The 23478-nt window shown below is 33.5% G+C and overlaps 1 protein-coding gene across 6 annotated transcripts in view; it reads left to right on the top strand.

The window, feature by feature from the left end:
• Positions 1–23478, top strand: part of CSNK1G3 (casein kinase 1 gamma 3) — a 153027-nt gene that overhangs the window by 113172 nt on the left and 16377 nt on the right. For 3 of the 6 annotated variants that reach the window (XM_049873567.1, XM_049873568.1, XM_049873571.1), the window contains exons 7-11: positions 8294–8379; positions 9231–9315; positions 11246–11394; positions 12869–12964; positions 17746–17841. In XM_049873567.1, coding sequence (XP_049729524.1) covers positions 8294–8379; positions 9231–9315; positions 11246–11394; positions 12869–12964; positions 17746–17841 — 512 coding nt within the window. The remainder of the gene's footprint in view (positions 1–8293; positions 8380–9230; positions 9316–11245; positions 11395–12868; positions 12965–17745; positions 17842–23478) is intronic. The other 3 variants (XM_049873570.1, XM_049873573.1, XM_049873572.1) reach the window with 3 other exon arrangements.

The raw sequence follows: 23478 nt of genomic DNA, 5'->3' as shown, positions 1-23478 counted from the left end.
AGAAGAAAAAGATGTCCCTAATTGGAAACTCTGGTGGCGTAGTGGTTCAGAGCTGTGGCTGCTAACCAAAAGGTCAGCGGTTCGAATCCATCAGGCACTCCTTGCAAACTCTGTAGGGCAGTTCTACTCTGGAATCGAACTCGATGGCAATGGGTTTGGTTTTTATGGGTTAATGTTATAATATGAAAAAATAGTGTAAAATCGCATGGTAGGCTTTAGCATCTTTATTCTTGTGGTATGTCTGTTGATCTTAACTGGGTAATTTATGTACGGAGGAGAGATGTAGTGATTATTTGTTTGTACAACTTTTACGCATCTGCTTAAATCAGTGTCCAAGTTGAAATCTGGATAAAGCTACATGTGGCAGATGTGAATTTCCTTAGTCAACTTTAATAAAGACTTTTATTAAAGTATTGTCATGTTGAAATGCTATTTTTAATTGTCTGATCAAGTGTCTTCTTTTTGATATCTCTTTAAAGGTTCCTTTTTTGTTGTTAAATATTTTGAATCTCATGATATTCCTTTGGATCACTTCTTTTTTCTTTTTGTCTTCTCTTTGTGAAGTCATTTTAGATTAATTCTGTATATTCCTCTCTGGTAAATAGACTTGAAATAAAAATCAAGTCTTTTATTTTTAATTATTATTGAGTATTCAAGAATAAAGAGACTTGGATTTGGGGAATAAATTGCCAATTGCTTGTAAGTAAATGTTAATAAAAATCTGTTGATATTGATGTTGAAGAAATGATGTTTCAAGCCTCTAAATGGTGAGCTCTCTGAATAGGAGAGAAGGTATCACAGAATTATGGTGCTACACAAACGCCTTTTTCCTGTGGTATCATTCTGTCCTGTGATTTATATAATTCAGCGTCTAGGTTAGTTGTCCATATACCTTAGGCCTGCTCTTTAAGCTTCCCAGTCAGCATTTTAACAGTTTTAAAAAAAGGTATTACACAATTCCATGCTTGCTTAAACAGAGTATGGATGAATGTGATTTATCTTTTCTTGGTATTTCTGGATCAAAATTTTTTGTATAATTACTGTTTATAAAGCGATACCTTCAAGGTAAATGGGAGAGTATTAGGATGTGTAGCTTTTTCTAAAAGACTTTAGAGAAAAGGCTAGTCAGACATTACTGTGCTTTTTAATAGTTTTTTGGGCAGGGGTTTGCTTTTAAGTCTATTTTCTCTCACTTTTTGATACTGTATGTAGTACACCTACTGGCAGCACTTTGCTTTTTTCTGCAACTGATATGCTTCTTCTAACCTGATAGCTAAATTTAGTGGAATTATATCTAAATTAAGAGACTTAGATACAAGAAAACACCTTTAGGAATAGAGCCAATATCTGAATTGGATACAGTTACTCAGAAAATTTTTTGCTTACTCTCTGAGTTTTATTGATATTGGTAGGTTAGATATCTTTGGATTTGTGAGCTGTTGCTGTAAACTATCTTGCGTAATTGTGTTTTTTTCTTTTCCTTTTAGGTTTGTGTTCTCATTTAAAAAATCCATCTTAATTATGTTACTTTGAAAAACATACATGAGCTCAATGAATATTGAGGAAGATGTATTTTTGTTTTTGAGGGAGTCCAGGAAAACCAAACCCATTGCCACTGAATCGATTCTGACTCATAGTGACCCTATAGTACAGAGTAGAACTGCCCCATGGGGTTTCTAAGGAGCATCTGGTGGCTTTGAACTGCCAGCCTTTTGTTTAATAGCCATAGCTTGCCATAGCGCTTAACCACTGAGCCACCAGGGTTCCATTAGCTTTAAGAAGTTTAGAAGGAAATATTAAATGAAACTTTCACTTGTTTGAAGTAGATTGTTTTTGTATTTTTTTTTTTTAATAAGGAATGATTCAAACTTTCTTTAGGGAGAATTTTTGTTGTTGAGTTCTCTTAACATGCCTATACTTGGTTTTATTAACATTTCTTTTGACCTTGCTTTTCATTTTGGCAGAGAAAATGATTATTTTTGCAAATATACATATAGTAGAAAATTTTCTACTTGTAAGTGAAGTATTTTATGTATTTTTTTTAAAGCTAAAATTAGAGTTAGTAGAAAGAGTAGGTTTCTGTTGTTGACAATTGAATTGAAATTTTAATTGAAATGGAAACAGTGATAGTCAAGTACGGAATGAAAGCATATTTTAAAAGAGAAAAATAATGTTGAGATGGAATAGTAAAATTTTTAAAGAGAAGAGCATTGCAGAAGGTTTGCAATAGACATTTGGTTAATTAGTGAGTTCCCTGAAGTAAAAAAAAGTACACATATGTGGGTTGAAATCCTCCCTTCCATCTACTAGGTACATAGTTTTCGGTTAGTTAACTTTTCTGAGTCTTGTTTCCTTATTTTGGATACTAGTAGCTACTTTTCAACATAGCTACAGCTTTAAAAGATCATGTATATGAAGCCCTGACACATACTAGGCTCTTAATATGTGTTGGTTAAGTTTATTTTATATGATACACATATTCCTCAAGAGGAAAACTTTAATTGATTCTTCATGTATCATTTAAGTGTATTTGAAGAACTTATTTACAGAAATCTTTAGTTATACCTATTGCAAAGCAAGTAATCACTTTTTAATTTCTGTAGTTGCTTATAGCACATTCCCTATAGTAAGGATTCTTGACTTTGAGGAAAAACATCCATTTTCAAACAGGCCTTTGTAGTTAGTGCTTTAAAAAATGTGAAGAGAGTTTAATAAGGGCCAAATTACCTTTGGGAGATTTTATTTCCCATAACAAAACTGTTAAAAGACCCGAGGGGGTGTTCTGTAGTTACTGAGTTTAAAAGTGAAAGCCTTCCTTATGACTTCTATTACTTACTACATGGTGAAAGAACACAAAGAAAATTAGGAGGATATGGAGTTTTTCAGACTAAGTTTCAGTAATTAAAATGAATAGGTTTATTTTACTAGCTGATATTTTTATGACTTTAATTTTTAAATACTGTGTGGATTATGAGACTAATACTGTTCTCTGAGACAGCCATATAGAGGAAATCATCTTATGATCATGGCTCGTAGGCACTGTGGTGACTAAAGCTCCTCTTGGATGGAATTCAAAGGGAGAATTGCCTTTTATACAGAGTTTCTCTCTTTAACAAAGAGCCCTACTATAGGACTCAGGATATTTTTATGTATCACTTAGCGTTTTAAACTATATGCTATAATGTAGTTAAATATGCATTGATAAGTTTATCCCTATGTTTTATGTTTTTGATTTGTCGTAAATAGTATTGCTTTCTAAATTCAGTTTCCAGTTATTCCTTGCTAGTAATGGAAAACCTGATGGCAGAGTGGTTAAGAGCTATGGCTGCTAACCAAGAAGTTGGCAGTTTAAATCCATCAGGCGCTCTTTGGAAGTCCTGTGGGGCAGTTCGGCTCTGTCCTATAGGGCCTCTGTGAGTCAGAATTGACGGCACTGGGTTTTTTGGTTTTGGTATAGTAATGCAATTATATGTATGTGTGTGTGTATCTCTCTCTCTCTCATCTATCTATCTAATATCATATAACCTAGGTAGACTAATTAGTTTAATTGAAATTTTTAACAGTTAGGATTTCTACATACACAGTTACATTGTCTGCAAAGAAAAATTGTTTGTTTTATTTATTCCATTCTGACCTGACTACCTTTCATTTCTTTTACTTGCTTTTTTGTACTGGCAAGAACTTCCAGTACAGTATTGAAGAGAGAGGGTGAGAATGAACATCCTTGTTTTATTCCTAATCTTAGTGGTGATGCATTCAGTTTTTGCCATTTAAGAATTATATTAGTTGTAGGTTTTTCATAACATATCACTTACCAGTATGAAGAAGTTTCCTTCTATTCCTAGTTTGTTGAGTGTTTTTATCGTGAATGCATGTTAGATTTTGTCAAATACTTTTTCCATATGTTTTGAGATAATCATACAATTCATTCTGTTAATATGGTTAATTACATTCAATTTTGAAAGTTAAGCCAACCTTACATTCCTAGGATGAATCCAGCTTGGTCATAGTGTTATTATCTTTTGAAGGATCTTTTTGCCTGTATACATGAGGGATATTTCCTGTAGTTTTCTTTACTTGTAAAGTCTTTGTGTAGTTTTAGTAACAAAATTGGGAAAGGTTCTCATCTCTAATATTTCCTAAAAGAGTTTGTATAGAATTGGTATTGTCCCTTAACTGTTTAATAGAATTCACTAAGCACGCCATCTCTTCCTTGGATTTTATTTTGGAAAGTTTTGAATTATGAATTCTGTTTCTTTAATTGATAAAAACTATTCACTTTTTCTTAAGGCAGTTTTGATAATTTGAACTTTCAAGATATTTGCCCATTTCATCTAAATTGTTCAATTTATTGGCACAAAGTTAGTTTATAATATTCCCTTATCACTCTTGTAATATCTGTAGGATCTGTACTGATACTGTTTCTATTGCTGCTGATATTGATAATTTGTATTTTCTCTCTTTTAGCCTAGTAAGCGGCTTAATGATTTTATTGAACTTTTCAAATCACTAGTTTTGATTTCATTTTTTTTTCCTATTAATTGTCCATTTTGTGGTCATTGATTTTTCTCATTTGTCATTATTTCTCCTTTTTTCTACTTATTTTGGGTGGTATTGGCATAAAGATAGACATAGATAAATGGAACACTGAGTCCAGAAGTAGACCCATAGAGGTCAAATAGATGGTCACTTAATTTTCTGGGGCTGGTGCAGAAGTAATTCAAGGGGGAAGGATAGTCTTATCAAGACACTGTGAGGAAGTAACTAGATATCACCATTAAGAAAAATGAATCTATACCTTTACTCCACACTAGAATCTCCCAAAAAATTACTTCAAAATGAGTCATAGATCCAAATATAAGAACCCAAACTACAAAATTAAAAAAAAAAAATTAGGAGAAAATCTTTGCAGTCTTGGGGTAGTTAAACATTTCCTAGGTAGGGCACAAAAAGCATGAATTGGGCGGGGGGGGATGCATTGGATATCATCAAAATGTAAATGTCCTGTTCTTTGAAAGACACTGCTAAGAAAAAGAAAAAAAGAAAAGTATTTGCAAAACTTTATCTTAAAACAAACTTGTATCTAGAATATACACCAACTCCTTACTTATTGACATTGTTAGGTTCCAAAGATCAGGTCGTTATGTGAAAATTGTTGAAGATGGAGAATGACTCCATCAGATCATGAAGTGGATGATGACTACATCCTTACGTAACTACCAAATCACATCCTTACGTAACTGCCAAATCACATCATTACGTAACTGCTAAATAACATCATTACATAACTGCCAAACCACTGAGGATTATGGCCCAAGCCAAGCTGACACATCTCCTTAACCATCATAGTCAGCATTACTCTCGCCTTGTACCTTGGCATTCGTTACTGCCAGACGTGTGTCATTAAGTGCAGAGTAGTAGGACAGTAAATTTTTTACTATTGTTGTAAATGCTAAATGTTGGATAGTGAGATAGTTGATAACTGAGAAGATTTATAAAAAATTGTCACAGCTTTGTATTAAGAATATAAACCACCCAATATTAAAAATGCAAAATGTTTGAGTAGACACTTCACAAGCAATTAAATTGTACATAATGAAAGATGTATAAATGACCAACAAGTACATTACAAGATATTCAGCAACTTTAGTCATGAGTGAAATGAAAATTAAATGCCAACGAGCCAATACTTCACAGCTATAAGAATGCCTAGAATGAAAAAGACTGGCCAAACTAATTGTTGGACAGGCTCTAGAGCAACTGGAATGCTCATAACGTTGTTGGTGGAAATATATATGTTACAACATCTTTGGAAAACAGTTTAGCAGATTGATATAAAATTAAACCTCCACTTTCAGTATTATGCAGCAATCTCACTTCCAGATTTTACCAAAGAGAAATGAAAACATATGTCCCCACAAAGACTCATGCAAGAATTTTCGTAACAGCTTTATTCACAATAGCGCTAAACTAGAAGCAACCCAAATGCACATCAGCAGGTAAATCAATAAAAATATTGTGGTTTATTACATAGTAATAAAGTAATGAAGTAGTGATGCATGCAACAATGTGGATGAACTTTGAAAACATGCTGAGCAAAGGAATCCAGACACATGAGTTCATGTTGTATAATTCCATTTATGTGAAGCTCTATAAAAAATCAGATCTAATCTATGGTGACTGAAAGCAGATGAGTGGTTGCCTGAAGCCAGGAGTTGGCTGAAGGTGGTAAGAGAAGGGGAAGAATAAGGTACATAATGGAAGCTTTTGGAGTATTGGAAGTGCATCTTGATTGTGGTGGTAATTATACAAGTGTGTATGGTACCAAACTCATCATACTCTGCCCCTACAATGAGTATAGTTTATTATATGTAAATTATGCTTCAGAAAAGAATAACTTTCTTTTTCAGTGGTTATCAAATCTGCCTACACTTCAGAATCATCTGCTGAGCTTTTTTAAATGCACATTCCTCTACTCTACTTCATACTCAAAGAATCAGAATCTCCAGCAGTAGTCCTGTTCGTCTGAATTTTTTAAATCTTGCGGAGATAATTCTGATTCTCAGCTGGAGGTCAGAAATAGTGTTTTCATTGCATGACCTCTCATTCTTAAGCTTCTAGGACCTAATGAAGTAAAATTTTAGTTATAAAAGACATTACTTATTTTTTTCATGTTATTCACATTCCCACTTGCACAAAACGATTTAAAAGGAACTTTAAGTACACTAAATTATTATGGAAAACTTTGTTGTTTTTCATAGCATATACATTATTATTGTTTTTATACATTATTATAACAAAAGTACAAGAAAGAAAGAAAACTTTCCTATTTTTGAGTATATGAAATGTGAAGTCGAAGTCCCCTTTCTGTTCTCCCAGCTCTATACCCCTAAAAAAAAAAAATTTTTTTTTTTTTAATGAGTAAAAATTTTGTCAATATGATTGTAGGTATTTTTCCTATGCTTATAGAAAAGGCACATATATCTGGTATTATGAATTGTCAAATATTCATTTATTTAAATAGTATATGCGGAGTTCTTGCGCTTTGCCAGCCATTATCGATTAAGTAACAAACATGTTTTTTAACTGTGAGAAGTGTTAAAAAAAGGCAAGTATAGAATGTTACAAGAGTACATACATAGTAGAATTTAAAACCTTTTCTGACCCTCTCACCCTAGTTGAGATCCATGCTTTGAAAAGTTTGTTTTTTTGAAAGCATTTAGTTTTCCTCAGTATAGTGATTAACTATTTGAGTAGTAAAACTTCTCACACATGAATATCCTCTTATTATTTTTTCTTTCATTGCTTGTCAGCGCTTTTGTATTATTTTAAAACATATCAAGAAATCTTTAATTGCAATGCCAAAAAATATGTCAGCAAGTATTTATAAGTATCTCTCTGAGCCTTAAAAAAAAAAAAAATTTTTTTTTTTTATTTCTCTGAGCCTTAGTCTGTGATTGTCAGTATACAGTATTTCATTACTGAAACAACAGCAGCAACTTGAAAGCGGCAATATGTTCTAATAGTGGAGGGGTTATTAATGTTGGGATGAGTCAAACACGTGTTTCTTGAAATATGGAAAATATTAATTGTGTATAATGTTAATGGAGAATATGTGGGATAGACATTTTGTGCTAATTTAAGTTTAGGAGATACAGGGTCAAATGACTGTAAGCACTTTGAACTCTAGGGCCTCTTGTTGTTAGGTGCTGTCGAGTTGATTCTGACTCATAGCGACCCCGTGCACAACAGAATGAAACTATCATTGCTGTGCTTGAGCCCATTGTTGCAGCCACTGTCAGTTCATCTTGTTGAGGGTCTTCCTCTTTTTCGCTGACCCACTGCTTTGCCAAGCATGATGTCCTTCTTCAGGGACTGATCGCTCCTGATAACATGTCCAGATTATATGAGGCATAGTTTTGCAATCACTGCCTCTTAGGCCCTTTAATATGTTGTGAATCTTTAAGAGGCAGCTGTAGTACACAGTGACTCTGACCATGAAACTCTGTTTTATGCCTTATCTTTCTGTGAATAGATATGTAGGGGAAGAAATCTGCCAGAAGTATCTAAAAACTCATAATTATTATACAACTTAAATTGTATATTAATTTTAAAGTAAAAACATTATGGTTTAGCTAGGCATGATTTTGTCATTTATGGGCACTGGATCTGTATTTTGTGTTTGTATATTGAACTTTTGGGCATTAATTTACACATAATCAGAATCAGTTCTCCCTTCTTACATCCTTAACTGGTAGAAGAAAGTGAAATTTATGTTTCTCTTATATTTCAGAACAAAGTAGAAGAGATGATTTAGAAGCTTTAGGTCATATGTTCATGTATTTTCTGAGAGGCAGTCTTCCTTGGCAAGGTTTAAAGGTAATTGTTTTTGTGTTTCCTTATTGAATTTTATAAAATGCTAATAAATATATATTTTTTACCTTTTTTTTGTGCTTTAAGTGAAAGTTTACAAATCAAGTCAGTCTCTCATTCAAAAATTTATATATACCTTGCTATGTACTCTTAGTTGCTCTCCCCCTAATGAGACAGCAAACACCTCCTCTCCACCCTATCATGTCTGTGTCCACTCAGCCAGCTCCTGTCCCCCTCTGCCTCCTCATCTCGCCTCCAGACAGGAGCTGCCCACAGCCTCACGTGTCTACTTGAGCCAAGAAGCGCACTCCTCACCATTATCATTTTCTTTCTTACAGTCCAGTCCAATCTCTGTCTGAAGAGTTGGCTTTGGGAATGGTTTCAGTCTTGGGTTGACAGAAGGCCTGGGGACCATGACCTCTGGGGTCCTTCTGGTCTCAGACCATTAAGTTTGGTCTTTTTACGGGAATTTGAAGCCTACATCCCACTGTTCTCCTGTTCCATCAGGGATTCTCTGTTATGTTCCCTGTTAAGGCAGTCATCGGTTATAGCCGGGCACCATCTAGTTCTTCTGGTCTCAGGCTGATGTAGTCTCTGATTTATGTTGCCCTTTCTGTCTCTTGGGTTCATAATTACCTTGTGTCTTTGGTGTTCTTTGTTTTCCCTTTGCTCCGGGTGGGATGAGACCAATTGATGCATCTTAGATGGCCATTTGCTAGCGTTGACGACCCCAGATGCCACTCACCAAAGTGGCATGCAGGATGTTTAAAAATGCTAGTAAGATATTAAGGTCCTCTCTTCCAACTAAATACTTTTAAAATTTTTACCTTCTCAAGATTTTTTTTTTTCTATTTTAGGCAGATACATTAAAAGAGAGGTATCAAAAAATTGGAGATACAAAACGAGCCACACCAATAGAAGTGTTATGTGAAAATTTTCCAGGTAATGAATAATGTCATATTGATACATGTACTTGAACACTGGAAACCAGAACTGTTAATTTTCATTGCTTAAGTTTATGAATACATTTTTTCCATGCCTTAAAAAAAAATGAGTTCAAAATGTGATTTAAAAGATGCCATTATTTTATCCATAGACCACAGGGGAAATTTGTGCATTTGATTTGCAAGATGGTAGTAGAAGAAAATCCCATTTTTTAACAGTTTGACTGGTACCACCTGAAGTAATATTTTCTCTGGGGACACACTTGTAGTAAGTTAAAATACTTGCTGTAAAGTTTTGGTGTACAATGTTAGTCATTTAGTTCTTAATGTCAAGCTCAAAAGAGGTATGTGAAGTGTGATTTAGTTTACTTTTCAAAATACAGTAAAATCTAACTAACCTTTTTCATTTTAGGCTAATTTTATTTTGGGGAGCAGTATGGATTTATGAAAATAATTCAGTTTTCAAGTATGATAACAAACTAAGAAAAATTTACTTAGTAAAGGTTCTAAATAAACCAAATAAGAATAATTTGCTCTTCATGTAATAAAATACCTGCTGTGTATTGTGTGGCTATGTGAAGTGGAGAGAACTGAACTTTAACAAAGAAGACTGAGTTTCTATCTCATTTTGATATTAACTGGGTCTCCTATATAATGCCGGCATTATTATTGTAATAATAATATCCTTAGCATAATCTCATATTTGCCAATATTATTCATTGACAGCAAACTTTAACCCCCCCCCCCCAAAAATAAGTACAAAGAAAATTACCACTTAAACTATCAAACATTTTGAATTACTGAAGTTGCATTTTACAATCAGTGCCCTTTTTTAATTTCAGTATTTTTATTTGCTCTTTAGTTAGCTTATCATTCTCAGAGAAGAAACTAGGATTCACATGAAAAAATTTTTATTTATGTATGCGTTTTTCTTTTCTTGCTATAACATCTAGAACTGAAAGATTTAAAGAAAATCAATAGCCCTAGTGGTTTATGTGTTATGGGGGTGCCGAAGTAAATTAGCCAGGTGATAAGCTGCAAAGTGGAATAGTGACTGGGTCAACATATGAGGAAGGGCACTGGCTACCACTTTTGTTTCCCATTGGACTGTATGTGATCCCGTTCTTACTGGCTACTGTGAGTGAATTGCAGCAGAAAAGCAGCTAGGTATAACCTACCATCTCTTTCTGTGGTGATGATCTGTGCACTGATGGTAAAACACTCCGTTGTTCACCATTTTGCCTGTTGATTTTTATGGCTTTTTCCTTCTTTCTGGAAAGCATGGCTAAAAAAAAAAAAGCATTACAGTGGTGTACAGAGATTCGTATATTACCAAATAATTCTTAATTATATGACCAGAAGATAAGACTTACACTGTGTTCCTGTATTACTTTGGAGATCATTTTTTAGCTTTATTTAGCTAGCTCAATTGATTAGAACACTGCTCACAGCCAAAGTTAGGAATTTGAATCCTGTATTGGTCAGTTAGTGTATGTCACTGGTTCTAAAGGGATTCCAGCAAGCCAGTGTGAATGCTTTCATATAAATCATTTCTCACTCATATCTTAGGTTTTTAAACTTATGGACTGATTATGGAGCTTTGTAATTAAGTAATCATGCATTTTAAGTTGATAATTAAACCCCTAATACTATGAAAAGTATTAAAAAATAACACTAATATGAAATAAAAACTTTAACCTTTACTAATGAAGTGAAGCAAAAATAACAGTTATTAAATGAAACTTCTCATTTCTCTTTTGTTCCTATTTTCTTCCCTTCTTTTTCTCTTTTTAATTTCATTATATAAAAATTCAGAGAACTTTAAATTGAATTTTGCTATTTTTTCATGCTTTTAGGCATTTAAAATGTTATTATTAATGAGAATTATAGAAGAGTATGATAAAAATAATTTTTAATTTCCCTTATAGAAGAAATGGCAACATATCTTCGTTACGTAAGAAGGCTAGATTTTTTTGAAAAACCGGACTATGACTACCTAAGGAAGCTCTTTACTGACTTGTTTGATCGAAAAGGATATTTGTTTGATTATGAATATGACTGGATTGGTAAACAGTTGGTGAGTACTGAGATGTATAATAAACTATTATCTATAGTATTCATTTTCTTTGTAACAGTACAGACCCCCTACAGACCCTTCAATTGGAAAGAGTTGTGAACAAATCATTTTTAAAAATGATTAATTTTATTTCCTTTGTATGAACATTTCTTAACATAGTACAGTGCTAAAATTATCCTTTGAATTTTGTTAAAACTCTGCGTTTGGACTGCCTGCATTTTGAATAAGTTATTTTGAACTTTCTATTCCTGGTTTAGTTCTCATGTTAAATATACTTTTTTTGCATAATGTTCTAATGATTAAAAGGTTAGCTAATTTTGCTTATTCTGGCCATCTTTTAAAATATTTGTTGTTTATTTTTAAAAATAAGTTTTAATTATTACAGCAGTCTTAATAAGACAACGGTGATACTATAGGTAGTCTTTTAGAATAGATTGGTACTTATAAATTGGAGCATGTTTAAATTTTTAAAAAATGCACTCAGTTTTTACAGGTTTTAAAAAATTGTCATAATTGTAAATGTGAGATGGGTGCTAATCATTTAAAGGCATCTCATTAAATTCTTTCTTTGAAGAGGTGATCCTTAAAAAATCAAGAATTTACTTTCACCATTTTTTTTTTTTTTAATATGTAAGGGTATCTTATAAAATTTTCTTTAATTGTGGCTTAACTTGTTGGCGTCGAGTCAATTCTAACTCAGAGCGACACTATAGGATAAAGTAGAACTGCCCCATAGAGTTTCCAAGGCTGTAATCTTTATGGAAGCAAATTGCCACATTTTTCTCTTGCTTGCAGAGCAGCAGGTGGATTCGAACCACAGACCTTTCGGTTAGCAGCTGAGCACTTAACCACTGTGCCACCAGGGCTCACTTGTGGCTTAACATTAGTGTATTTTTATCCACATTTGGAACTGCCGAAGTCTCAAAATCAAGTGTTTTTGACAGTTGATTTATTCAAGAGTTTTATCTATATTTTTAAGTCCAGAGTGATTTGAATATATGTTGTATCTATGATGTGAATCTAGATGAACTTTGATTAAAGTATTTATATTAGGTTTTGAATTATTGGAAATTTTTCATAAGCCTCTTCTTTGAGTCAGAATGTTGACAGTAGCAATTTTGTTAGTTTATTTTTCAAAGTTAATTCTCCTTAAAATAATTTACTCTGTGTACGTTAGCTTTGGAAACAAGAGCCATTAAGAAATAAGTTTTCATTGTTCTGATATGAAAAAGTGACCTAAAGTAGTGACAGCATTAGAAGGTGCTTCTGTAGGTATAAAAATATTAAAAATACTTTTAAAGTAGCTATGTTCTCTTTTCTTAACTTGTTAGCTTTAACAACATATTTTGAGAATCTTTTTTTAGGCTTTAAATTATTCAACCATGTCTTTAATTTTTTCCTTTAAGTAACAAAATGATTTTAAATAAGATGTTTGCAATAGAATGTATCAATACCGATTATTATTGCATTGTAGCCTACTCCAGTGGGTGCAGTTCAGCAAGATCCTGCTTTGTCATCAAACAGAGAAGCACATCAACACAGAGATAAGATGCAGCAATCCAAAAACCAGGTTTGCTGTTATTTTAGATATGAAATTTCTTTGTTTCTTTATTGCCTTCTGAAAATTTATAAATATATTTCATGTACAACCATATCGAGACGGCAGCTTTGTGTGTGTGTGTGTGTCTGTATATACACATGTATACGTATTAGAAGATTGAAATACATATTTTTTTCAGTTGATAAAATAGATTATACACACACACATATTGAGAGGTTGAAAATACAAATTTTTTCCGTCAATATGTTATTTCTACTTATTTTCACTATTTAATAGCCTAAAGAAAAATCTTTTTACAAGTTGAGAAATAACAAACTATAACCAATCTGTATCTTTTTAATCATAAATTCCTGATTAATGGTATAAATTAGTATAAACTTTGAGCAATATTTGATATTCTATTAAAAAAATATTGGGATATCCTGTTGGAATGAGTTGTAGTAGCAGTTGATTGTTCTAACCATAGTCTCGTTTAGTTCAATAAATTATGTGTTGAGTTTCTACTATTTGAAAGCTACTATTCTGCATACCCTGGTGGCTTAGTGGTTAAGTGCTACGGCTGCTAACCAAAAAGGTCAGCAGCTCGACTCCACCACGTGTTCCTTGGAAACTCTGAGGTGGTTCTACTCTGTCCTATGGGGTCGCTATGAGTCGGAATCGACTCGACGGCAACAGGTTTAGGTTTTTTTTTTATTCTACATACTGCAGAAATGCAGAAGTAAAGGAGATAATACAAGAAAAGATTTGCTAATGAATAGCTACGAGCAGTGTTGGAGTCGAGAGTTCACTCAGTCTCAGTCAAATGTACCTGAATGTGACTTGACCCTGGGCAAGTTAATTAATCTCTCAAAGCCTCAGTTCTCTCACTATAAAATATAATAATTTATATTAGTTCCTAGCACATAGCAAACTTCCAGGAAACCCTGGTGGCGTAGTGGTTCAGAGCTATGGCTGCTAACCAAAAGGTCAGCAGTTCAGATCCACCAGGCACTCCTTGGAAGCCCTATGGGGCAGTGCTACTCTGTTCTATAGGGTCGCTATGAGTCAGAATCGACTCAGTGGCAATGGATTTTTTGGTTAGTAAACTTCCAGTGAATCTCAAATGTTGTGGCTGGTGTTACTATTGTAATGATTATTACAGTAAGTACTTACAAACTAGAAAGAACTATATCGTGTGAAAAATATTAATAAAGTACTTTGGAGAACCAGGATTATTGGAGTGTATATGGAATTATAAAGACTTTAGGGAGCAGGTAACCTGAAGAATGAAGGGCATATTTAAAGGAAGATTAAGGAATAAGGGCATTTTGAGGAGAGTGAACAGTAACATATGAAGCAGTAGTTTTAAAGAGCAGAATTTGTTTAAGGACTAGCAAGGAGTCCAATTTGGTTGGAGCAGAGAGTAGGTAAAGTAGATTGAAATATGGCGCATAAGATTGATCAAGAATGAGGAGTTGGTGTTTCCTGGGTAAGGTAATAGAAAGCTGTTGAAATTTTTGATCAATATTTTCACCTTTCTCTTTTTTTGTAAAAAAGAATCTTTATTGAAGCTATCTTTGGCATAAAAAAATCTGCTATCACCATGAGTTAAAAAGTGTCCTCACAGAAAGTTTTGGTCATAACACTTTTTGGAGAGGGATAGTGTACTGTCCTTTTTCTGTTACTACTATTATCCTGTCAGAGTTTAAGTGAGGGTTATAACAAGAGGTGAAAACCAAAAGAAAATACAGCACTTTTTAAAAACTGCAGCAAAATAAAATGCTACACTTTAGGAGGCATTTAACCATATTATGGTATAAAATACAGCCAGTTTACAAAGATCAGTTTTAGAATTTTACCTTAGAAAAATTGGGACAGTAAAGGGTCTCACAGATTGTTGTGTGCTGTTGAGTTGACTCCAACTCATAGCAACACTATATGACAGAGTGGAACTGCCCCATAGGGTTCTTTACAGAAGCAGATTGCCAGGTCTTTTCCCCTATGGAGCTGCTGGTTGGTTTGAACCTCCAACCTTTTGGTTAGCAGCTGAGCACTTAACCATTTCTCCACCAGGGCTCCTACAAATAAATTACTTCAAATATAAATTATACTTAGAAATGGCTCAGAAATTAAGAACCACAGTTTCTGGTTTTGTAAATCAGAGTTAATTTCTCAAATGTGCTTGGAAGAAGATCAGTTGTTCTCCAAAGTTCTGCGCTTGAGATGTTTGGTATTGTAATAAGTGAAACACTTATTTTATTTTGAATTAAGTTACAATTTAAGTATTTTGTAGTTTACCTTTTAGGTATTTCAGACTTGTCTTGGTAGTTAGCTTATAAGCTCATTGAAGATGAGAACTATATTTGTATAGTCTTTATGACACTAAATGTAGGGATTCAGTAAATATATATGCATATTTTTATTTTAGGAAATCCTTTAGGATAGGCTTATACATTGAATTTGAGACATATTGGATACACAGACCCTTCGTCATGATAGAAAAGTTGTATCTGGAAAAAACTCTTCTTAACTATCAATAATGCATTAAATAGTTTTAAGTTTTATGAGAAGCTCATAATTCAGTCATAAAGAAAAAAAAAGTTATTTCTTTCAAATGACTCAATCCTTTGTAATATCTCCAGATAAAGGATTGTTAACTTACAGTCAACCATTGAAGTTCAGGGGATCCCAAAATTGTATATAAAATGTTGGATGTATGTATATGTTTTTTTCTGAGAAGAGAGTTCATAGCCTTTACCATATTTTTAAAGAGGTCCATGACCCCAAAATATTGCCTGTTGCCCAAGATATTTGTCTCTGTTAAACATTATTTTTATTCTTTTATCTTGTCTAGATTTGATTTCATTTAATTTATTTCAGTTCTGAGTTACAAATCTTCTAAGTTCTGGTTATGAATTCAGAGGGTTTAATGAAAAGGCATTATAGAACTATCATAATTGCTTTGATGACGTACTTTTAACAAATTAACAAATTTCTTCATGGTACAGATTATGTAATTTTGCATTGTACAGTTTAGTGTAGCTTAGTGCCAGAATATTTATTCATTGTGTCCACTTGAATTTAACATCTCTTCCCCAAAAGGTTACTCTGGCCACCATTGTGCTTGGGCTTCTCATATAGCATAAATCAACTTGCTGCCTAAACTCCTTGCTGTAGTACAGATCCATAGCTGTCCCTTCAGAAACACAAAAAATAGAAAAAAATGGAGAACCACCAGATTGGATATCCCATATGTACTGTCCCCAAAGCACTTTCTGAATCTGTATGAGAATTCACTGCAAAGCAAATGCTTATTTTTTTCTTATATGGTGTTTAGCTAACCTTCATCTAGTGGAGAGGCCCACCACCTACTTCTGCAAGTGGAGCATACCCACGCTAACCCGTGCTCTGAACCTTGAGCTAGATCTCCTGTAGCCCTGTGCTCAGGAGTGGGGTGGGTCCTTGAATCTCCATGCAGATCTAAAAAGTCAGAGAAACATAGAGCTCTGTGAGGAAACCATAGTGGACTGTGCACTTGGGTGTCACTGAGGCAAGAGATCGTTTGGGCTTTCAGAACCAGCTGTGACTTAAACCTGTAGGTTGTGCCCAGCAGCTTTAAAATATCCAGAAGAAAACTTTGTTGGGGAATCTTGTTACTTTGCACTTGTGGCAAGTTTTTCCAGACTTAGGTTGGAAAAAAAGAAGGAAAGAAAGGAAAGAACAGTGAAGGCTTTAGAATATATTCAGTTGTGGCAAGGAGCCAGGTATATAGTAGGGAGAACATCAGGCTCTGAGTTTGAATCTCTGCTGTGCTCCTTGCTAGCTCTGTGACCTTATGGAAGTGTTTAATGTCTCTAGTGCCTCAATGTCTTCATTAGTAAAAGGGGGATGATCCTACCTGTCTCAAAATTAGACAATGCATATAAAGCAGCTAATATAGAACCAAACATGTAATAGGAACATAAATATTGTGTTCTTACTCCTTCTTTATATTAGTGCTTTCCACATTCCTGAAACGTAGAAATTGACACCTATTAAGCAACTAGTCCTAGTTCTGCTAGTAGGTTATTATTAGTTTGTGGCTATTGCCGTGCAGACTTATCAAGGGAACTAAAAACATAAAGAATTATCAGCCTGTTTCATGGAAATCAATTTCTTAATTTGAACCAGATAAAAAGAAATAAAAAAATCAAAGGGATTCGTATATGTAGGATTCCTTTTTTTTAATTTGCCTGTTTTGTTATATCCTCATAGTATTTTATTTAGATCTCAGCTTTCAAAGAACTTTTCTGTTTTCTCATATTATCTTCACAATCAGAAACAGGATACTAAGCAAGAGTGAAATTTTTTCTAAGTTTCTAAGTAAACTATTTAAGGACTATCTTTTTTACCTTGTTAAAAGTAGATCCTCATCAGAAAACCATTGGGGACCTCTACTGTAAGAAAATAGAGTAGATAGCTTTTTAATGTGCTGATCATTTATTTGGAACTCTCTCTTGAGCACCTCCTGGGTTCTTTAACTTCATTTATAAAGTTAGAAGATGGTGTCTGTGATCTCTAAAGTCCTTTCACTTCTAAAATTCTATGGTTCTATTTTATTTTTACTGTTGCTCATTACATAATTGTAGTGATTTTACTAAAATCTCTCTACATCAGTATGCAAAGATAACTGCATCTGTGTTTCAGAATAGTAAGGGTATTTTAAATTTCCTTTTATACATTTGTTTTAATACATTATAAGGATGAGATGTTTAATAACGTATTGGGTTTCTCTTCTTCCATGCATGCCACATGCATTAAATAAATGGCAGTCGGCAGACCACAGGGCAGCTTGGGACTCCCAGCAGGCAAATCCCCACCATTTGAGAGCTCACCTTGCAGCAGACAGACATGGTGGCTCGGTACAGGTATTTTCTGATTTTTGCATGAGTGATTATTTCCCAAATTTATACAACTAACCCCTTTTTTTGGAACTCATGGCATGATTTCATCCCCTAATGAAAAGCTTGTTGCTGAACTGTATCCATAATCCTATTCCTTTGTTATTTAACCAAAAACCAAAATTAACATGGTCAAAAAGACCACTAGAAACATTAAGATTTTGCCTTTGTTCATTTTTGCAAGTATATGCCACAGTATTTAAGTATGTCATACTCACAGCAGGTTAGAAAAACAGGTGGTATTATTTGCAATACGTGTTGAACTTGATTTTCGAATAGTAAGGTCGGTCTTTTTTAATGCTTAAATGGTTAAGTGCTTGTCTGCTAACTGAAAGGTCAGCAGTTCAAAGCTACCACCTGCACCATGGGAGAAAGATGTAGGAGTCTGTTCCCATAAATATTACAACCATGGAAACTCTATGGGGTAGATTTCCTCTGTCCTATAGGGTCACTAGGAATTGGAATCGACTTGAAAGCGACAGGTTTTTTTTTTTTGTGGGGTATGAAGTAATAGAATATTTTTGTATTTTTCCCCTTTAATTGATTTTGTCTCCTTAATTCCTTAAGTCAGTTATATAGATATCTAACTGTCTTCACCCTTAGCTGATGTCATCCTTCCTTCAGTCGGTGTGCTCACTCATGTCTATTCTTTCCTCAAAATGAGTTAGGACCTCTCAGTGTACTTTCAGATTAATTGGTCAAATAAACATGACCCTAATTTTTATAATGATTTATTTGTGCTTGTAGAAAATACCAGGTGGAGAAAATGATCTTAATGAGAGGAATTCAGCAATCCCTCAATAAATTTTGTGTATATTAAAAAAAAAAAGCAATCCCTTATTTTTTGATTTGCTCTTTTCTCTTTTTTTTCTTTTTTTACTGTATTCTGTACTCTCAGCCCCCCTAAATTTTAATCTTTTATATTATATATATTGTAGAAATAGGGAGAGATTGCAAATCTCTTATGTCTTTTAAAATGCCTGTTCAAGGTAATCTAAATGCCTGTTTGAGTTAACAGATGTTAACTCAATCTATTTTAATTAAAAACCTTTCTTTAAATCTTGATTTTTTTCCCTCCACGTATCTCCAGTTGAATATTTTTTTCCATTTTTACTGCATTTTAATTTTTTCTTTGTATTTTTAATCAACTGGATTTCATTCTTTATTTGAATTATAAAAATCAGTTTATGATCATAATCTTTACAAGCTGTCATGTTTTTCTCACAGTTAAATTTGAAATAATTTAAATCATGTAAACCAAGTATTCTATAAAATTCTGTATTCAATAGAATTTTTAGTAGTGTGTAGCAGAAGCATTTGAATAGTTCTATAAAGCCCTAGAGTGAGGGACTCAGAGGCTGAATTGTAAAATTTTAAATGACCTCGATTCATTTCATTGGAAGAGCTAATTGAGCAAACTGTATTTAATTTCCATAATACACACTGGATTACGTATGTATCTATATATTAAGTGTGTCTGAGTTTGTGTGTATTATAGCAAGAGTTTGCTCAGTGCTCAAGGAAATCTGCAGCAGATAAGAAATTATCAGAAAGATTTTCTACCACTTCTGTACCATTGCCACAAACTTAATTTCTTAACCTCTCGTTGTTATGTGATTCCCAAAGGTGGCTCATGAGATCCCTTTGAACTGTCAAAGGATGAATGAGTTTGATTATTGCCTCATCGCTCTAGTACCTCATGTTGTATTTTGTTAAATGTTTTTGAAGAGGTATTTGAACTTTTCTAATTTCTCATCATTTCTGATATAGAGACTATATCTGTTTTCATTCTAAATTTTAATGATAAAAATTACTAGAATTTTAGTAAAGCATAGAGAAAACAAAAAATTGTGCACTATTTTCATCGATTTGTATTTTACAGCATTAACTGACCTGATGTGATGGTCATTAAACAAGTTTGACTCTCATGAGAAATTTAGTAATAGCCTAATAATTGAGCTCATGCTTGAACCTTGTCCCACTCCAAAATAAAGATTGAATTCATTTAAAATTTATATTTTACCTACTTTGAAAATTATTTGAAAAGCTATGATACTTGTATAATTAAAAAAAAAAGAAAAAAAATCTTTTTTTTTAATTTTATTGTATAATTAGAGTAAAATAATTGTCATTTAAAACCAGTAATAATAATGGGAGGAGGAGGAAAGAAAAGAGCCTAAAACCTCAGCTAATATGGCTATTATAATTGGGTACTAAATTTGATTCTGAATGAAGGCAGAAAGGGAAACAATGTGTTTTATTGTTCTCATCATCTGATAAAGGGAAGAGATAAAAAGAAGGCTTATTGATGTAAAAGCACAAGAGGAATTTTCCTTGAAGTTCTTTGTGCAAAGATCATTTAACAACCTATTAGGCAAAGCTTCCAGCATTGGTTTTGAAGGGGCTGCAACAACTTTACATGGCAATTAAAAAAATTATTCTCAACAAGTACTAAAGGCATATCATCAGATATTTTCTCAATAAAGACCTTTCCTTGTAGTTTCATAATGAGTAGGTAGCTATCTGGTAATAAAATGTGATACAGGTTTAGGATACTCAGAAGCAGAATCAGCAATTACCAAAGAGCCATTCTGGGCCTACGGCATTCATCCTTCGTCTATCACTGCCCTTTTTTACATGGAATTGATAATTGTTCTCAGTGCAGCACCACACAGCATTCCAGGTGGTTTGGAGTTGATATGCAAGATGAAACTTCCTGCCATTTTAATCTACCTAAAGATCCTCAGGTATTCATTATTTCAGATGTGCTTTTAATAAGAACTGAACAGCAGATGGTTTGAACTACATTTGAATTGCCTGGTAAGAACCTTTCTAGAATTATTATATATGTATTACAGACCAGGCACACAGGTTACCAAGTTGATGACATTGTGGTTAAGAGCACAGGCTCTGGGGTCAGATTTGAATTTAAATTCTGTGTCTTAGATTATTTAGCAGTAAAATGGGAATATTAATAACACTTATGCCTCATGGTTTTATTGTATTAATAATAAAAAAGTATTTAATGTAGAACCTGGGGCCTAGGAATGGCTTGATAAATAGAATCTATTCCTTTTGCAAATTGAGAAACTTGACTAGTTTTTTATTATCTCTGGTAAGTGGCGTATAGAAGCATAAGCAAAAGAAAGCATTATCAGTGGAATTTATCTAATCCTTTTCTATCTCTTCAGTGAAGTCAAATTGATTCACTAATCAGAAGGGTATAGGTGTACATTTGATAAACTTTTCCCATTCAAGAAACGAAAAATACTCAAAGTCCACCTTTCAGCCAAGGATTAGACAGGTCTATAAAACAATAACACACTTGAGGAATGTGCTTCTTAGTTCAGTTAAATATATGAGACCAAACAGTCAACACTTGCCCAAGAGCAAAAATGAGAAAGGCAGGAAGGGACAGGAAAACTGGATTAACGGACACAGGGAACCCGGGATATAAAGGGAAAAGGGGAGAGTGCTGACACATTGCAGGGATTGCAGCCAATGTAACAAAACAATTTATGTATAAACTTTTCAACGAGAAACTAATTTGCTCCGTAAACTTTCACCTAAAACACAATCAAATTAAAAAAAAAAAAAAAGCTAAGAGTAATATTCATATATCTAAAATTTTTATTTTGAATGTGTTGTTGACTTGCATGTGTTTTGGAAAAGCTCCCAGGGGAATGAAGTGTACCCCTCTCTGTTCCTCCTTAGAATCATTGATAATAAATGTGGCTGAGAACCTTAGACCTACCACATTCAATTCCTTGCCCTTTTATTATTCAGGAAATATATATGAATGTCTACTACATACTAAGTACTGAGTTAGGTTCTTTGAATCAAAGGAAGAATAACAGGAATGTACTGTCTATCTCTATGGAGCTTTCAGTCAATGGAGGGAGAGTAATAAACAGGCAGTGTGTTAAGTGGACAAAGTACAAGGTGCTATGGAATATATTGGAAAAGCACCTAATATGGATTTAGTGGGTCAACGTTTCCCGGAAAAAGTGATATCTAAACTGAGATCTAAACAATCAGTGGGAATTAATCAGTTGAAGAAGTTAGAAGGGGTCAAGAGAAGAGTGTATCAGGCAGAAAAAACAATATGCCTAAAGTTGTAGAGGAGAAACGGACATATTGAGGAATGGAATACAATTCAGTCAAGCTGGTGTGTGTTAAGAAATGAGACTGAGAGGAAGACAGGAGACAAGTCATGACTTTCAGCTATAACTTATCTATAGTTTTTAGAATATATGAAAATTGGCTTCATATAGTAAATGTGTACCCTGGCACAGGTCCAGAATACTCATTGGAAATCATTCTTTTAGCTGTATCTCATTTGTTGGTATTGTTTCTTGTAGATATCTTTTAGAAAAAGTTCAGTGTGTAAATAAAACAATTTGTAAATATTTCTAATATATTTACTGGATAAAAACAAAACCCATTGCCATCGAGTCGATTCTGACTCATAGTAACCCTATAGGACAGAGTAGAACTGCCCCAAAGGCTTTCCAGGGAGCGCCTGGTGGATTTGAACTGCCAGCCTTTTGGTTAATAGCTCTAGCTCTTAACCACTATGCCACCAGGGTTTCCTTACTGGATAAAGATCTAGTTAATTGATATAATGTTTAGTCTCTGCTTTGTACTTGGTAATCATCCTTACAAGAATTCAAAGAGAAGTTAGGAAGATAATAATATGACTAGTATGAATTCATTATATTTGGCAAGTATATTAATTGATGTTTTAAAGTCATTGACACTAAAAACCATGCGTTACCTTTGACTGTATTCAGAAGTCTATGAGAATGAATTCTGTTAAACTTAGGCTTGGCAGACATCTGTTAAGTAAAGTTATTATCTCCCACACTTCCCTGAGTGCTGTTCACCCCTTCCCCTTTAAGGCTGGTATACTAGTAGTAAAGCTGATTGCCCTCGTTTTACCTCTTAGAATAAGAGCTGTACTCGTTTCTTGTCGGAGTGGAAATGTTAGAGGAAATTTCTTCAAGAAGAAGGAAAACAACAATTAAAAACAAAACGAAACAAAAAAACCAATGTGTAAGATACTTGAATTAGTTTTTTGAAATAGCAAATCTCAGATCATCTGTTGTTTTAATATTTGCATTAAGAAAATCAGCCTGATGAACATTAGTATTTCAGAGACTCGTGTTCCAGTTCAAGTCATAATTGTAGAAAATATCACCTAAATAAAATCATTCTTTTAGTTGGCTTGTAAAAAACAATTTGTGTATGCTTGATTGATTGATTTAGCTTCTAGGAAGGTAGTAACAGATTATTTATAATATTATGTCTTTGTTTCTCCTTGTAAAACCCCATTGCACAAAGACCACTAGTTTTATTTGATGAAAAAAAAATTTTTTTAATTGTAAAATGTATACAACATAAAATTTGCTATTTTAACCATTTTCAAGTGTACAATCTAGTGCCATTAATCACACTTATAGTAAAAATAGTTTTAATACTATGATAAACTCTCAAATCACCGGTGTTAAGTTGGATAACAGCAGTTATCACCATCTCTTACCTCTGCTACTAAATTGATTCTATTCTGATCCTGGGATATTGGCCTTAATTTAGAGGGTTAGG

Source organism: Elephas maximus, chromosome 2 (assembly GCF_024166365.1).
Source record: "Elephas maximus indicus isolate mEleMax1 chromosome 2, mEleMax1 primary haplotype, whole genome shotgun sequence".
Classification (NCBI taxonomy): Eukaryota; Metazoa; Chordata; class Mammalia; order Proboscidea; family Elephantidae; genus Elephas; species Elephas maximus.
The sequence above is the reverse complement of the archived record's forward strand: the minus strand, read 5'-3'. Positions and strand labels throughout refer to the sequence as shown.